Source organism: Bos grunniens, chromosome 26 (assembly GCF_055505025.1).
Source record: "Bos grunniens cultivar Pamir isolate PY7600 chromosome 26, Bosgru_T2T1.0, whole genome shotgun sequence".
NCBI lineage: Eukaryota > Metazoa > Chordata > Mammalia > Artiodactyla > Bovidae > Bos > Bos grunniens.
Window position 1 is genome coordinate 17,546,627 of NC_141190.1, and position 18,343 is coordinate 17,564,969.

The 18,343-nt window shown below is 42.7% G+C and overlaps 1 protein-coding gene across 2 annotated transcripts in view; it reads left to right on the forward strand.

Annotated features, from left to right (window-relative positions):
• Positions 1-10,917, forward strand: part of CC2D2B (coiled-coil and C2 domain containing 2B) — a 108,097-nt gene extending 97,180 nt beyond the window's left edge. Inside the window, exons 33-35 of one of the 2 annotated variants that reach the window (XM_086378889.1) lie at positions 3,873-3,931; positions 5,930-6,107; positions 8,896-10,899. In XM_086378889.1, coding sequence (XP_086235015.1) covers positions 3,873-3,931; positions 5,930-6,107; positions 8,896-9,084 — 426 coding nt within the window. In that variant the 3' untranslated portion in view covers positions 9,085-10,899. Of the gene's footprint in view, positions 1-3,872; positions 3,932-5,929; positions 6,108-8,895 lie in introns of both variants that reach the window. The other variant, XM_086378884.1, reaches the window with a different exon arrangement.
• The last annotated feature ends 7,426 nt before the right edge of the window (positions 10,918-18,343 follow it).

Sequence of the window (18,343 nt, forward strand, 5' to 3'; positions counted from 1 at the left end):
TTTACTGTAGCTCTCAACTTGACTGTACATCCATGACATCAGAATCTCTGAGTGAAGAGCCCACACATTGGTGTTACTTAAAGCTCCCCAAGTGACTCCCACATGTAGCCACAGTTGAGGACCACTGACCTAGAGCTGTTGTATCAACGTGAGTGAATATAAAAAATATAATGTTGAGCAAAGTAAAGAAGATGTGAAATGACACATATATATGAAGTTTGAAAAATATGTGTTTATATATACAGATATATAAGTGAAATTGCTAGTTGCTCAGTCATGTCCAACTCTTTGTGACCCAATGGACTGTAGCCCTGCAGGCTCCTCTGTCCATGGATTTCTCCTGGCAAGAATGCTGGAGTGGGTTACCATTTCCTATTCCAGGTGGTCTTTCCAACCCAGGTATTGTGCTAGTGTTTTCTGCTTGGCAGGCAGAAAGAATACCATCTGAACTATCAGGGAAGCCCATAGATACATAGTGATAGTATAAAAGCTTGCATGAGAATGATAAACATCAAATTTAGGGTAAAGGTTACCTTTGGAGAGAGAAAAGAGGGGAATGAGATCAGGGAACAGTATATAGAGTACTTTAAGTCTATCTGTAATGTTTTACATCTTTTTCAAAAAAAAAATGTTTTACATCTTTACATTTATTTATTTGGCTGTGCATATGGATCTAGTTCCCTGGCCAGGGATTGATCCCAGGCTCCTTGTATTGGGAGGGCAGAGTCTTAGCCACTGGATCACCAGCAAGTTCCTACATCTTTTGGAACAATCTAAAACAAATACGGAGGAATACAAAGGTTACATATGGCTAGGTGGTATGTATGGGTATGTATGTTGGGTGGATGTTCATTACTTTATTCTTAGTGCTTTATCTGTATGTTTGGCATAGTTCACAATATCAAAAAGAAGGAATGGTGGTTGTGGGGGAAAAGAAATCAAACAGTACCCAAGTATATAAAATGAAGAGTTTCTTCCCTCTTTAGCACTTTCCCCCCACGCTCTAAGAAATAACCACAGTTAGTAGTTTCTTGTGTATTCTTCTAAACATTTTCCTTGCAGATGCAAGCATTTGTACATCTGTAAAGTCATTTTAAGTTAAGGGGAAATGTGCTTATCTCTGTTGAGCAGGCCACATTTACAGCACCCACACAATGCCTTGCTTGCCCATCCCAAAGTTGTGACCAAAGCATTTGGTTGCAGCCTCCTAGGGGGAGAACAGTATATTCAGAGATGAGAATTTTTGTTTCTTTTAATCATTCTCTTATTAATTCAGGTAACATTTATTGAGTGCTGCAGTGGGTCAGCACTGTGTTAGGTATAGGTACCACAAGGAAAAAGAGTTTGATGTTGGGAAAGATTGAGAGCTAGAGGAGAAGGGGGCAACAGAGATGGTTGGATGGCATCATCAACTCAATGGACATGAGTTTGAGCAAACTCTGAGAGATGGTGAAGGACAGGAAAGCCTGGCATGCTGCAGTCCATGGGGGTGCAAAGAGTTGGACACAACTGAGCAACTGAACAGCAACCGTATTCTTGGAGCTTGTGTTCTAGAAAGGGAAACAGAAGGAAACAAGCACTTGGAGTAGAGAGAGATAAATACCACTAAGAAGAAATGAATGTGCTTTGGGGAGCACACAGCAGGAAACCTGAGGGGAAGGGGAGCTTCAGGGGCTTCCTGGGGAAAAAAGTGATGACCAGCAGCACAGTGGAGAGGGGTGAGCAGCAGGAGCTGGTCTAGATGAAGATTAGTGAAGAGAATAGTCCCAGCACAAAGCGGAAACAGCAGGCTTGAAGACCTGCTGTTTGTGTGTTAGTCGCTTGGTCATGTCCGACTCTTTGCAACCCTATGGACTGTAGTCTGCCAGGCTTCTCTGTCCATGGGATTCTCCAGGCAAGGATACTGGAGTGGGTTGCCATGACCTTCTCCAGGAGATCTTTCTGACCCAGGGATTGAACTCAGGTCTCCTGCGTTGCAGGCAGATGAAGACCTGCAGGGCCAAGTGTCTGTCACAGAGCTGAAAGGTCAGCTTGGCTGCTACCAGGGGGTGAGCGGAGATGAGCTGAGGTCCTGGTCAGGATTTTGGCATTTATTCTTTATTCAGCATCACCAGGGCAAGGGCTGCCGTAATCAAAATTGTATTTTTAAAAGCCACTCTGACTGAGAGTGGAAACTAAACCTTTTGTCAAGTTGAGTAATTAAACAGAAAACTCATAGTTGCATTTGACTTTCATCTTTACTGATTTCTTCCCTGTGGGCCAGTGGCCCTTGATCCTCTGCCTTGTCACACACATACCAGAATAAACCACCGTCTGTAGTGAATGCTGGGTTGTTTTTTGTTTTTTGTTTTTTTCTGTTAATCACAATTGAGAACATAAATTTGAGTGTGTGTGAGAGAAATGGAGTTAACAGGGAAGTCCTCTTCAAGTTTTAAAGGTTATGAATTCCCTGCAAGGGGCCTTTGCCCTAATGGGAAATAGACTAACACTCCATAAACTTATTGGGTCGACATAACCCAGGCCTCCTTTTCAGGCCTGAAGGTGGTCTAACTGATCCACAGGAGTTGCCGGGTTAGGGGCGCAGGGCAGTGTTTTGGGGCAGACAGTAATTGAGGACAGCAGTCGGGATTTGGTTACCTGCCCTGTCTGCAATAGTTGGTGACCTCTGCAAGATGATGCTGGGTTTTAGACTTTACTTTCTCCAGTATTTCATCTTATGCCATGGTCTACTCTGGGCAATTCACTGTGTCTGAGCATGTTCTCTAATCTAGTGGTTCTCCAACCATCATAATCCTCTAGAGGGCTTGTTAAAAAGCAATGTGCTTGGCTGTACCCTCACATTTTCTGAGTCAGTAGGTCTGAGGCTGCTGACTCAGCAACATTTTGCTGAGGGGGGCATCACATATTGGGAGCCACTGACTTAGATCAGGACATGGTAGACTGAGCCTCCTCAAATCACCCCTGAAATTTTCTGAGACCTAGAGTCCCCCAAATGTTTCCTCCCTTACACTCACGAGGGGGAAGCATCTGTCCCTGTCTCTACAGAGCCTCTATTTCTCAGCTCATAAATATTCAAAGTAAAGACTCTCTAAACCCAGTCCCACTCCTCCATTCTTGTCTATGTGAGCCCTGCAGGGCATTTGGGTAGGAGGGAGGGGGTTGGAGAAGTCCTCTCCTTGTCCCAGAAAATCCGGCTCAGCCGAGCAACATGGGGAAACACAGTAGAGCCTTGCTCTCTGCTGTTGCTGGGGTGCCTGAAGCAAAGACTTGAAGACAGCAGAGACTGAAATGGACTCTGTGTGTATGCTTGCGTATGTGCGCATGCACACCTGTGAACATGGAGACCTGGCTCCTGCCTGCTGAAAGGAGGATGATAAACCATGTTAGAAGAGTAATATCTGACCTTAGTTGAGCAATATGTGCCTTTATTTTAAAATCTTCGCATGACCCCAGGGAAGTAGATGCTCTTACTGTCCCTCTTTAGAAGATGTGGTAACCGAGACTCCAAGCGGTTAGGTAATTTCTCCAAGGTCACAGTTAATAAGTGGATGAGACCAGTACAGCTTCCAAGGATTGTCTGATGGAATGAATAAGTATGCCAAGTTCTTATTTGAATAAACAAACAGCAGATCTATCTCATGAGAAATATCTTTCGTAAATCCAGTTCCCCTTTCCTGCCCTGGTGAAGTAGTATTAAAGTCAAAGGAAACGCTGTGATCTGTGTTAGCTTTGTGCCCCTATTATTGAGTGTTTCTGCCACATGAGACAGGTTTAGGTTGCCCGCCCGCATTATGATCAGCACTCCAAGGGGTGACTGATATCAAGATGGCCTCCCTAGAATCTTTTCTCACTTTCAGGTTTCTGTATTTCAGCCTGAAGAAATAATTTATTCTGATACTAATAAGAGCATGGTAGAAGATCTAAAGAACAGGTATGATCTCTATTTATATGCTATGATTATCATGTTTTCTCCCTAATCTCCCATTCAGCCACCCTTCAGTCCTGTTACCCAGTCTCTCAAAATACCCATTAGACTCAGCAACAGAAGCGTGAAATGGAGATTTAATAGTTCCATTGAGTCATCTGCCTCTTGGCCCTTGTGTAAAAAAAAATCAGCCCCTCTACTATCCACAATACTCCTTGAAAAAACATGCCAAGTTAAATACAGTTGCATCTGGACAACATTGTGGGCTGCTATTGGGAAGTTCTCAACACAGACACCTGTTGAGCCTTATAGCTAACACTTCTTGAAAGAACAACGGGGGTATGGTCAAAACATCTGAGCTGGTAGTAGAAATATCAGTACTGTCCCTGGTAGCCACCCGCATACACATACTCCACACACACACACACACACACACCCGGAGGAGTTGCTCAGTCAAGCCCAAAGTGTCACAGCCTTCGCAGCAGACCTTGCTCCTACTCCAGATATGTCAGAAGCTTCTAGATCTGACTACTTCCAGTGACTCATGCTGACACAGCAGGCTGGCATGTAAGCCGCTACCAACTAATCAAAACAGAAAAGGACAAAAAGCATTTTGCCACTCCCTTTTCTCACTAGCACATGACCCCCACCTCTTACTCCCCTTCTTCTTCCCCAGCTCTTAACCAAAAAAAATAAAAGGAAGAAATGCACTAGGAAATTGTCTCCAACTTTTAGTTTTCATCAGAATTGCTTCTGGAACTAAATATAGGTGCCAGAGTCCAAGATCAGAGCTGTTGAGCCACTATCTGGAGGATAGTGCAGTATTTTGATAGAATCCTATAGGTGATTCTGGTGTGTAGCCATGACTGAGACTCTTTGCAAACTCAGAACCACTTACTTTATTAGACTCAGCCAAAAGGAGAGGCCCAGCACACAATAATCCTCTGCAGAGAAAAGGCTTTCCACCAACCAGCTCAACTGGGCTCTACTTCCTCCCTGGAACAGTTCCTCAGCAGGCACTGTTTCAGAGGCGGGGTAGGTAGGTGAAACTCCCTGCTCGCGTAGAGCATACATTTGGGGGGAATGATCAGATGAGGGGAAACTGATCATCATACTGATCAGCCCAGTGTCTCATTTCCTCCCAATTCCACTTGCTGGATTAACTGATCTAATAACCCCATTCCTGCTAACGCTACCCCAGACAAGATACCTGGATTTTTATAAAGCATTTCTTGGAAACAAGACATCTTTTGTCAGAGGAGGGTCTTGGAGAACAAGAATGCCAACCCAGTAATCAGATGGTAGCAAATCACACCTAGTAGGCAGCTATCTACACACAGGGAACTGGAAGAAAGAAGTGTCTTTGAGAACTAATTGCTGGCTACCCCAGGAAGCATCTTGCTTCCTCAAGCCAAGCAAGAGCCTGATCTCTCCCAAACCAGATTAATATGGTTGATGGCAGATATCCCTCACCATGGAGGTCTGGTTTTCTCCTACATCAAAAATGTATCATTGTTTTAAATTGTGAATGACTATGTATTTTAAAAATTTATTGTATTTATTTGGCTGTGTGGGGTCCTAGTCGCAGCATGAGTTGGGTCATCCAGGATCTTTGGTTGCAGCACACGGCCTCTCTAGTATTAGCACACGGGCTCCAGAGCGCTCGGGCATCTTACTCATTTTACTTAGTTCCTTGACCAGGGATTGAACCTGCATCCCTTGCATTGCAAGGTAGATTCTTAATCACTGGACCACCAGGGAAATCCCCACAAAATAGCATTCTCATACTTGAGTAAATGCAACAAAACTCTTTTGTTTCGCATTTATTAAATGAGTTGTATTTTATCGTAAGATGACCGTTGCATTCTTACTAATGCAAGAAACCCCCAGGGCATTACCCCAAAGTATTATTCTCATACTTGAGTAAACGTGACAAAACTTTTTTTCACATTTATTACATGAGTTGTAATTTATCATAAAATGATCTGTGCATTCTTACCTTAGGATCGAAAGAACTCTGAAGTGTAAAATAATGGAATGGCGGCCTAAACAGCCGACACGTTGGAATAGACAGTGTACTTTCATTTTACGACAGATTCTTCCTAAGTTAGAACTTGGTACTGGAAGCTTTGTTTCATCTGAAGAAGAGAGTGAATTTGAAAGACTACTACAATTTTATTGGGTTTGTATATGATTTAATGCATTAATGACATTTGTTTTACCTATGATGTTAATTGCCAGATGATCGTAATCTTAAAAACCCCTGAGATATCTTTTATCTTGATCATTGGGCTTCCCTTGTAGCTCAGCTAGTAAAGAATCCGCCTGCAATGAGGGAGGCCTGGGTTCGATCCCTGGGTTGGGAAGATCCCCTGGAGATGGGAAAGGCTACCCACTCCAGTATTCTGGCCTGGAGACTTCCATGGACTGTATAGCCCATGGGGTCGCAAAGAGTCAGACACAACTGAGCGACTTTCACTTCACCTTCATGTTATACATGGTATGTCATTAAAATCCACTTATGTTTAGACTGAGACTTTTCAAATGTAGTGAATAACTAGTACTGTGACCAGATTGCATGACATTTTCTTGGAATCAGTTTTATGATACACAAACCACAAACTTTGGAAAGAGATGCCCAAAAGGAAATTACTTGCAACTAAAAAACTAAGAAATGATCTCTAGATGGTAGTAATAGGATGGATTCCCTATCCTTGGTTCTGGCAAGAGGACTTCAGGCAAACTTTAATACCTTCCATATGGAAAGTATTCTCAAATTTATACATCATAGCCTGGACTTCTGTTTTAACCTCCTTTCGTATATTCACCAGCACATTTGACATCATCCTTCATGTAAAAAGGCCTATCAAACTCAAGTCCATAATCAAACATGGTAGGCATTTGGTGTAAAGTCCTTCTTTTCTTCCCCTGAGTTCTGAGAATCCTGAGTTCTGAGAATCCTCTCACCTCCTCTTGCCTATGAATTGTTGGAGTAGTTTTTGGAAGCCCCAGCCTCCCAAGAGTGATATTCCTTCCCCCTTCCATCTTGGAGATCAGAAAATGTCCCCGAGAGAAAGCCTTGGGAAGAAGAAAGGAAGCTATTTGTTGAAAGTTGATACTTAGGCTGCCAGGGAGGGGTCTGCAGGCACTATTCATGAATAGGGAGGTAGTTGTTTTGTTTTGCTTTCTTTTTAATTGAATTAGGGGGTAAATAGATAAGCAAAGTATTATTAAGTATAAGACAAGGTTTTAAACTTAGAGTTCCTTTGTAAAATTATCTGCTGTTTAATAACACAGATTCATAAATCTAGACTGAATCCTGCAGCTTGGGTTCAAATCCTGGCTCAACCACTCACTAACTTTGACCAAATTACTCAACTTCTTTATACGTTCTTACCCTATTGCACAAGATAAACAAAGATAAAAATAGTTAGGTATTTTGTGGTTGTGGTGAGGATTGAGTTGCTTAACCATAGCACCCAACACTTACTAAATGTTAACTATTATTTGTATTCCATGTGGCAATCATTGTGCCATTCACTTGAGGTTATGACAGTAAGTGAGACAGATAACATTTTGAGCATTCACAGAGACAGTGGTCTTGTTAGATCAGAAAATATGTAACTGCAGTGTAATTTATTAAGTAAACTAGGGAAGGATAGTGTACTATGCAGTCACAAGGGAAGAGCACGTGAAGAGATTTAAAGATCAGAAAAGTAATCAATCTGAGGCTTGAAAGCAGCTTATAATTGTCCTTTGTAAATTCTTTAATAGGTAATTTTACATGAGACCCATGTCCCATATCCTTTAATCCTGTCATCAGAGGAAATGAAAGTGGAAGTCCTGCAGTCATGTCCAACACTTTGCCACCCCATGGACTATACTGTCCATGGAATTCTCCAGGCCAGAATACTGGACTAGGTAGCTGTTCCCTTCTCCAGGGGATCTTCCCAACCCAGGCACTGAACCCAGGTCTCCCACATTGCGGGAGGATTCTTTACCAGCTGAGCCACCAGGGAAGCCCAATCCTGTCATGCTGCTGCTGCTGCGTCGCTTCAGTCGTGTCCGACTCTGTGCGACCCCAGAGACGGCAGCCCACCAGGCTCCCCCATCCCTGGGATTCTCCAGGCAAGAACACTGGAGTGGGTTTCCATTTCCTTCTCCAATGCATGAAAGTGAAAAGTGAAAGTGAAGTTGCTCAGTTGTGTCCGACTCCTAGCGACCCCATGGACTGCAGCCTACCAGGCTCCTCCATCCATGGGATTCTCCAGGCAAGAGTACTGGAGTGGGGTGCCATTGCCTTCTCCAATCCTGTCATAGATACCAATAAATATAAAGTAAATCAATGTGAAATAAATTCTTCCAAAATGCTCTGTTAAATCATTTATATGACCAAGAATTTTCCTTGTTGGCACTTTGTCATTGCAGAAAAAGTGCAGGTATGTGGAATGTTAAATGTGTAGCCTCTGGCATTAGACAGACCTGGCTCTGCTGCTCTTTCTATAAAGTGGGGTTATAGCAAAACCTGCCTCAAAGGGTTGTTTGAGGATTAATCATATATGTGAAGTATTTAGCACTGTGCCTAGAACATAGTACTTTCTCAATCACTTCAGTTGTGTCCAAGTCTGTGTGACCCTATGAACTGGAGCCTGCCAGGCTCCTCTGCATGGGATTCTCTGAGGCAAAGAACGCTGGAGTGGGTTGCCATGCCCTCCTCCAAGGGATCTTCCCGGCCCAGGGAGTGAACCTGTGGTGTCTCCTGTGTCTTCTTGTCACAGGCAAATTCTTTACTGCTGAGCCAACCAGGAAGTCCCCTAGAACTTGGTAAACACCCACAAAATGATAACTATTATTATTATTATTTTATGACTTCCATTTCTTTGAGGCTTCTGTAATCTCTTTTCATACAGTAATTCCCAACCACCTACATGATTGTACTGTGGGTTTATGTATTATTGTCTTTGGTCCAGGTCACAGGATTTCCTATCCAGATGCCATACACTGATGTACAGTCAGTCATTGATGCTGTGTATCAAACTGGAATTCATTCTTCTGAATTTCCACAGACAGAATTTGCTCTAGCTGTGTACATTCACCCCTACCCAAACAACATATTATCTGTATGGGTCTATTTGGCTTCATTAGCTCGACATCAGTGAAAAGGAAAAAGATAGAAGGAGAAGATGGTACATGGGCCCCCAACCAGAAGACAGATGTTTCTGATGCTTGGGATTTTTCTGTTTATCCTCAATTCCAGACAAACGTGAGTCCAATTTTTGGCTCACTTATAGAGTAGGGGACAAGACTCACTGCCTGAGTTTCTGGAGACAAGTATAAATGACCTCCTCATCAGAGACCTCATCAAGGAGGACCCTTTGGAAAGTCTGGCTCCTGGGGTCACTGTCTACAGTAGGTTTATTCTGGGAAAGAAGCAATTCTGGCCTCTCTGTAAAGCCAGTGTTGCTCTAATTGGGGGGGGGGGGGGGTCCCACCACCTCCATCAAAATCACTTGGAAAGCCCTATTGAAAATGCAAGTTCCCACATCCCATCCAGGACCTACTGAATCAGGATCTCTGAGAGTACAGCTCAAGAACCTACATTATTTAAAACAAGCTTCCCAGGCAATTCTCTTAACCAGTTAAGAATAAGAACCCTGCCTTACAGAATGCTGTCATTACTAAAGTGAGACTGATAACTTTGATGATGGTTCTGATGGAATTCCAGGCAGGAGTTATTCAAATAGAAACCCATGAGATTAAAAAAAAAAAAAAAAAAGAAACCCATGAGATAAAAGATTATTTCACTGGTTAAGAATAAGAAGGAAATATGCCATGTTGGGTTAAGGACAGCTTCTGAGGGCTTCTTAAAAGTTTTCTCTTTATATACTACTGACCTAAAGTCATTTCACCTCCAAGTATTTAGAAGGGACTCTCAGGAAACACTACCTAAATTCTTTCCTAATTTTGTGAGAAAGGGAGATAAAGGTCTTACCCGAATCTCAGAGTCCTCTTTAACTTAATGAGCAGCTCCCCATTCTGCCTCTGGCACTTTCTGCTGCTTTTCTTTTACAATGGTGCCCCAAGGAGACCCCTCCAGGGCCTCAAGAAAGAGTGGATAGGGATATAAGTAGAAAACACTGTACTTTATTGTATTTGGTTGTTCTGTACTTCATTGAGAAAAGTGTTCAAATAGTTTATTTAAATGTTACATAACAACTTATTTTTTAATCAAAGGATAGATTTCCAAAGGTTTATGAGAGCAATTTTATATGAGGTTAAAGTAAGAAAAAGAAGCTTCACTTCTCCCACTGTAGTAGCACTGGGGCTCCTTGAATCACTCCCAGAGAAGCAGAGAGCAAAAACCCCAAATTCATCCTCAGGGAACCCTCAACCTAAATCCCCTCTCCCAATATACCTGCAGAGGCCAGAGAAGACCTCATTTATTTGCAGGATGTTAGTCTCAGACCAAACTCAAGATTACTAGAAAGAAAGGGTATGTAGGTAAAGAGAATGTTTTTCCTGCAAGGTTAACACTTTGTTATGTATGTCTTCTGGCATGCATCAGAAAAATGATCAGAATTGTTTTTATTTGAATGTTTGTGTTTAAATGCTGTAGGAGGTTTTGTTATTAATAAGTTTCCCACATCAATTGGGGTAGCACAAAATGATATCTGTGGAAAGACAAGTTTGCCAAATAAAGGCTGAACTCATGCAATTCATTTCTGTGCCATGCTGAATGTTTACATAGCTATTTTGTTAATTTTGTTTGTAGTTTTAGAATTGATAGAGCACTTAAGAGTAAGGTGGAAAATGTTCATAGGCAAGTGTGCATTATATTCTGTATTGTATTCATTTTAAAATATGTGTATGTATTTCTCAAAAATTTTCCTAAAAGTTGTATGATTGTAATGAACTATGTTTTTTCATTTGACTGTTTTAAAAGTACATATTAGATGTAATGTATAATTTTTAAATTTTTTGTTCTTCAGTCACTCAGTTGTGTCTGACTCTTTGCAACCTCATCCACAAATAATTACAAAGCGTCCATTATGTACCAGACACTTCAGTATGTGCTAGAGGACAGTGTGAAGACATTCTTACAAGGAAAACAGATCATAAGCAAATAAACAGTAAGAAGGTGAGATAATTCCAGGGTATAATGAGTGCTATAAAGTAAACAAAAATGTTGGTGTAATGGAGAAGGACTTTGATGGGGATGGAGAGTATAAGCAGAGTAGTGGAAGGAGGCCTCTCCACAGAGAGAACGTTTTGAGCTGAGATTTAAAAGATGATTTATCAGTTAGAATTGCATTCAGTTGCAAGGAACAGAAACCTAATCACAGTAACGTAATCAAATAGGGATTATAGAACTGTCAAGTGCAAAGGAGGCAGCCCAATTCTAGTGCAGTAGCTCTGTGATGCCAGAAGTACATTAGCCTTCATCCATCTTTGTCACCATCTGTAAGGAAACTTCTGTCTTCTTCCTCAGTGGCTCTCAAACTTCAGAATGCAGAGGAATCACCTGAAGAGTTTGTTGAAACACACTTCTCTGGGCCTGACCTTCAGAGTCACTGATTCCCTGAGATCTGGGGTGGGGCCTGAGAATTTGCATTTGTAACAAGTTCCCAGGTGATATTGAGTCTGCTGACCCGGGAACCACAGAGGCTCTAACCTTACAGTCATTTTCATTAAGAAAACGCAGACAGGGAGGGAGGAGGTAGAAGAGGCAGCTGGTTTAGCTCTTTTAAAAAGTTTTCTAGGAGACTGTGCCTATTAACTTCTACTTACATCTTATTGGCCAGAATTGCATCACTCCTAGCCACAAAAGAGGCTGGAGATCAAGTCTTTTAAATAGACCCATTGCTCTCCCAATAAAATCAGTATTCTCTTGGTGAGGAAGAGAGGAGGGTGGCTATTGGATTAGGCATCTGTGGCTTCCATAGTTAAGAGGAAGCCAATCATGCAAAGACTTTTAGCAAAAGCATTTCAGGCAGAGGAGACCTATGATTACAAAGCCCTCTAGCCCAGAAAAAGACTCACGTGGAGAAGGAGTAGTAGCCCATAAGGTTGGAGAGGCAGACAAGGACCAGATCACACAGGCCGTGGTAAAGAGGTCATATTTTATTCAAAGTGCAATAACCAATCAATCAAGTAACAGAATAAAGTAGTAGTTTTTCTTTTTTATATTTGAGAATATAAGCCCCGTTCAGATGCAGATCCCAGCTCTGTTTTCCACAACTCTGTTTTCCACAACTGCCCACTCGCCTTAGTACAGCAGCCTTCGCCCTAGTGGGCAGCTGCACTAGGGGTAGAGGTGCCAGAGTGGGTGCTTGGCATGCTAGGGTGGTCATGAGAAACTGACTGGGGTCCTGGATGGTTGCAATCTGCCTCCTTCACCATTTCCAGTAGTAAACAGCACAGGCGCACTTTTCTCAAGCAGAGTCTAGGTTTCTTAAAGCCCTCCTGTTAGTCCACTGGTTTTCAAACCAGCTAAGGGGACTCTTCCTGGTGTCAGACCCAAGGACTGGGATGCCCATATGTGGTTCAATCTGTTCCCTCCAGAGGGAAGCTCTCTCTCTCTCTGAGCCCATGTAATCCCCTCCTCTTCTGTGTCCCCTCCTAGAGGGACAGGTCCTGATTCTCTTCACACTGACCTAACTTAGTAGGGACCCTTCTTTACAGCCTTGATTGTATAAGAGACTTTCTGACACTCTTCAGGTGTTTTCAATGAGACTGCTCCACAGGTCAATGTATTTTCAATGTGTACCTAAGGGGAAGTGAACTCGTTGTCCTTCTATTCCACCATCTTAACCTCAGGCCACCTTGATATACTTTCAATTTAAAACCTTTACACCTGGATAATGATCAGAGTACATTATGAGAAACACTGGGCTGGAAGAAGCACAAGCTGGAATCAAGATTGCCAAGAGAAATATCAATAACCTCAGATATGCAGATGACACGACCCTTATGGCAGAAAGTGAAGAAGAACTAAAGAGCCTCTTGATGAAAGTGAAAGAGAAGAGTGAAAAGTTGGCTTAAAGCTCAACATTCAGAAAATGAAGATCATAGCATCTGGTCCCATCACTTCATGGCAAATAGATGGGAAAACAGTGGAAACAGTGGCTGACTTTATTTTGGGGGGCTCCAAAATCACTGCAGATGGTGATTGCAGCCATTAAATTAAAAGACGCTTACTCCTTAGAAGGAAAGTTATGACCAACCTATTAGCATATTAGAAAACAGAGACATTACTTTGTCCACAAAGGTCCATCTAGTCAAGGCTATGGTTTTTCCAGTAGTCATGTATCGATGTGAGAGTTGGACTGTGAAGAAGGCTGAGCACCGAAGAATTGATGCTTTTGAACTGTGGTGTTGGAGAAGACTCTTGAGAGTCCCTTGGACTGCAAGGAGATCCAACCAGTCCATCCTAAAGGAGATCAGTCCTGGATGTTCATTGGAAGGATTGATGTTGAAGCTGACACTCCAATACTTTGGCCACCTGATGCAGAGTTGACTCATTTGAAAAGACTCTGATGCTGGGAAAGATTGAGGGCAGAAGGAGAAGGGGACGACAGAGGATGAGATGGTTGGATGGCATTGCTGACTCAATGGGTATAAGTTTGGGTAAACTCTGGGAGTTGGTGATGGACAGGGAGGCCTGGTGTGCTGTGGTTCATAGGGTCACAAAGAGTCGGCCACAACTGAGTGACTGAATTGAACTGAACTGAGAGATGAGAGCTTTATGAGGAGTGTTGGGCCTCTCTCATTGTAGAGGACTCTACAGAATGTCAAGTAACAGTGGCCTGCCATAGGAGCAGGGGCTCTGGGTGCAGCAGACCTGGATCTGGCATAAGCCCTCATGAGGGAGACCACCATTAACCTCACCACAGAGCTGCCAGAATTTACACAGGACTAGGGAAACAGACTCTTGGAGGGCACAAACAAAACCTTGTGCACACAAGGACCCAGGAGAAAGGAGCAGTGACCACATAAGAGACTGACTCAGACCTGCCCCTGAATGTCCAGGAGTCTCCAGCAGAGGCATGGGTCAGCGGTGGACTGCTGCATGGTGGGGGGCACTGAGTATGGTGGTGTGTGCATGGGACATTTTGGAGGAGGTCGCCATTATCTTCATTACCTCCACTATAGTTTGGCCTCAGGTCAAACAACAAGTAGAGAACACAGCCCTGCCCATCAACATAAAATTGGATTAAAGATTTACTTAGCATGGCCCCAGCCATCAGAACAAGACCCAGTTTTCCCCACAGTCAGTCTCTCCCATCAGGAAGCTTCCATAAGCCTCTTATCCTCATCCATAGGACGGCAGACAGAATGAAAACCACAATCACAGAAAACTAATCAAACTGATCACATGGACCACACCCTTGTCTAACTCAATGAAACTATTAGCCATGCCTGTCATGGGTCATGGGTCATGGTGGAGAACTATGACAAAACGTGGTCCACTGGAGAAGGGAATGGCAAACCACTTCAGTATTCTTTCCTTGAGAACCCCATGAACAGTATGAAAAGGCAAAAAGGACACTGAAAGATGAACTTCCCAGGTCAGTAGTTGCCCAATATGCTACTGGAGAACAGTGGAGAAATAACTCTAGAAAGAATGACAAGATGGAGCCAAAGCAAAAACAACACCTGGTTGTGGATGTGACTGGTGATGGTAGTAAAGTTTGATGCTGTAAAGAACAATATTGCATAGGAACCTAGAATGTTAGGTCCATGAATCAAGGTAAATTGGAAGTGGTCAAACAGGAGATGGTTAGAGTGAACATGGACATTGTAGGAATCAGTGAACTAAAATGGACTGGAATGGGTGAATTGAACTCAGATGACCATTATATCTACTACTGTGGGCAAGAATCCCTTAGAAGAAATGAAGTAGCCCTCATAGTCAACAAAAGAGTCTGAAATGCAGTCCTTGGATGCAGTTTCAAAAATGACAGAATGATCTCTGTTTGTTTCCAAGGCAAACCATTCAATATCACAGTAATCCACGTCTATGCCCCAATCAGTAACACTGAAGAAGCTGAAGTTGAATGGTTCTATGAAGACCTATAAGACCTTCTAGAACTAACACCCAAAAAACAGTTTTACCAAGAGAACACACTGGTCATAGCAAACACCCTCTTGCAACAACACAAGAGAAGACTCTACCCATGGATATCACCAGATGGTGAATACCAAAATCAGACTGATTCTATTCTTTGCAGCCAAAGATGGAGAAGCTCTGTACAGTCAGCAAAAACAAGACCAGGAGCTGACTGTGTCTCAGACCATGAACTCTGTATTGCAAAATTCAGACTTAAATTGAAGAAATTAGGGAAAACCACTAGACCATTCAGGTATGACCTAAATCAAATCTCTAACAATTATACAGTGAAAGGGACAAACAGAGTCAAGGGATTAGATCTGATAGAGTAACTGAAGAACTATGGATGGAGGTTCGTGACATTGTACAAGAGGCAGTGCTCAAGACCATCCCTAAGAAAAAGAAATGGAAAAAGGCAAAATGGTTGTCTGAGGAGTCCTTACAAATAGCTGAGAAAAGAAGAGAAGCTAAAGGCAAAGGAGAAAAGGAAAGAAATTCCCATTTGAATGCAAGGTTCCAAAGAATAGCAAGGAGAGATAAGCAAGCCTTCCTCAGTGATCAATGCAACACAAAGAAATAGAGGAAAACAAAGAGATCTAGAGATCTCTTCAAGAAAATTAGAGATACCAAGGGAACATTTCATGCAAAGATGGGCACAATAAAGGACAGAAACAGTATGGACCTAATGAAGCAGAAAATATTAAGAGGTGGCAACAATACACAGAAGTATATTTTGTATACAACTATACAAAAAAGATCTTAGTGACCCAGATAACTACAATGATGTGATCACTCACCTAGAGCCAGACATCTTGGAAAGTCAACTGGACCTTAGGAAGTAACAGTACGAACAAAGCTAGTGGAGATGATAGAATTCCAGTTGAGCTATTTCAAATCCTAAAAGATGACGCTGCTAAAGTGCTGCACACAATATGCCAGCAAATTTGGAAAACTTAGCAGTGGCCACAGGACTGGAAAAGATCAGTTTTCATTCCAATCCCAAAGAAAAGCAATGTCAAAGAATGCTCAAACTACCGCACATTTGCACTCATCTCACACGCTAGTAAAGTAATGCTCAAAATTCTCCAAGCCAGGCTTCAACAGTACATGAACTGTGAACTCCCAGATGTTCAAGCAGGATTTAGAAAAGCCAGAGGAACGAGAGATCAAATTGCTAACATCTGTTGGATCATCGAAAAAGCAAGAGAGTTCCAGAAAAACATCTACTTTTGCTTTACTGACTATGCCAAAGCCTTTGACTGTGTGGATTACAACAAACTGGAAAATTCTTCAAGAGATGGGAATACCAGACCACCTGACCCACCTCCTGAGAAATCTGTATCCAGGTCAAGAAGCAACAGTTAGAACTCGACATGGAACAACAGACTGGTTCCAAATAGGGAAAGGAGTACATCAAGGCTATATATTGTCACCCTGATTATTTAACTTAAATGCAGAGTACATCACGTGAAGTGCTTGGCTGGATGGAGCACAAGCTGGAATCAAGATTGCCGGGAAAAATATCAATAACCTCAGATATGCAGATCACACCACCCTTACAGCAGAAAGCAAAGAAATAAGGAGCCTCTTGATGAAAGTGAAAGAGAGTGAAAAAGTTGCCTTAAAACTCAACATTTAGAAAATAAGATCATGGCATCCAGCCCCATCACTTCATGGCAAACAGATGGGGAAACAATGGAAACAGTGACAGACTTTATTTTGGGGGGCTCCAAAATCACTCCAGATGGTGATTGCAGCCATGAAATTAAAAGATGCTTACTCCTTGGAAGAAAAGCTATGACCAACCTAAACAGCATATTATAAAGCAGAGACATTACTTTGCCAACAAAGGTCCATCCAGTCAAAGCTATAGTTTTTCCAGTAGTCATGTATGGATGTGAGAGTTGGACCATAAACAAAGCTGAGCACTGAAGAATTGACGCTTTTGAACTGTGGTGTTGGAGAAGACTCTTGAGAGTCCCTTGGACTGCAAGGAGATCCAACCAGTCCATCCTAAAGGAAATTAGTCCTCAATATTAATTGGAAGGACTGATGTTGAAGCTGAAGCTCCAATACTTCCACCACCTGATGGGAAGAACTGACTCATTGGAAAAGACCCTGATGCTGGGAAAGTTTGAGGGTGGGAGGAGAAGGGGACAACAGAGGATGAGATGGTTGGATGCCATCACCAACTCGATGGACATGAGTTTGAGCAAGCTCGGGCAGTTGGTGATGGACAGGGAAGCCTGGTGTGCTGCAGTCCATGGGGTCGAAAAGAGTCGGACATGACTGACCAACTGGACTGAACTGAACTGAACTGTAAAATGTGTATGGCAAGAGCAAAGAACCTAAAATGGTAAAGTCAGAAGCAATCTCTGTCATCACTCAGTTCACTTTCTAGAGGAGGAAGGAACTGCCCTGCCTTAAGGCCACTCCAGTAAGAAGTAACAAATCAACAGCCAAGAACCAAAGCCCAGGGCTTCTGACTTTGCATCTTGTGGAATAGGATGTAGTCTTGAAAGGAATTCTGAATGTTCTGTTATGGAAGGGTCACCAGTATATGTTGAATGACAAAAACTAGGTACACAACAGAGTGTAGTGTGTTCCAATTTGTGACAAAATGGAGCAAGGAGATTAAGTGCATCAGTTCAATAAAGTTGTTCAGTCGTGTCTGACTCTTTGCAACCCCATGGACTGCAGCACACCAGGCTTCCCTGTCCATCACCAACTCCCAGAGCTTGCTCATGTCCATAGAGTCGGTGGTACCATGCAACCATCTCATCTTCTGTTGGCCCCTTCTCCTCCCATCTCCAATCTTTCCCAGCATCAGGGTCTTTTCAAATGAGTCAGTTCTTCACATCAGGTGGTGAAAGTATTGGAGTTTCAGCTTCAAGTCAGTCCTTCCAATGAATATTCAGGACTGATTTCCTTTAGAAGTGACTGGTGGGATCTCCTTGTAGTCCAAAGGACTCTCAAAAGTCTTCTCCAACACCACAGTTCAAAAGCATCAGTTCTTTGGCACTCAGCTTTCTTTATAGTCCAACTCTCACATCTGTACATGACTACTGGAAAAAGCATAGCTTTGACTGGATGGACCTTTGTTGGCAAAGTAATGTCTCTGCTTTATAATATGCTGTCTAGGTTGGTCATAGGAGAAGGCAATGGCACCCCCACTCCAGTACTCTTGCCTGGAAACTCCCATGGACGGAGGAGCCTGATAGGCTGCAGTCCATGGGGTCTCGAAGAGTCAGACACGACTGAGCAACTTCACTTTCACTTTTCACTTTCTTGCATTGGAGAAGGAAATG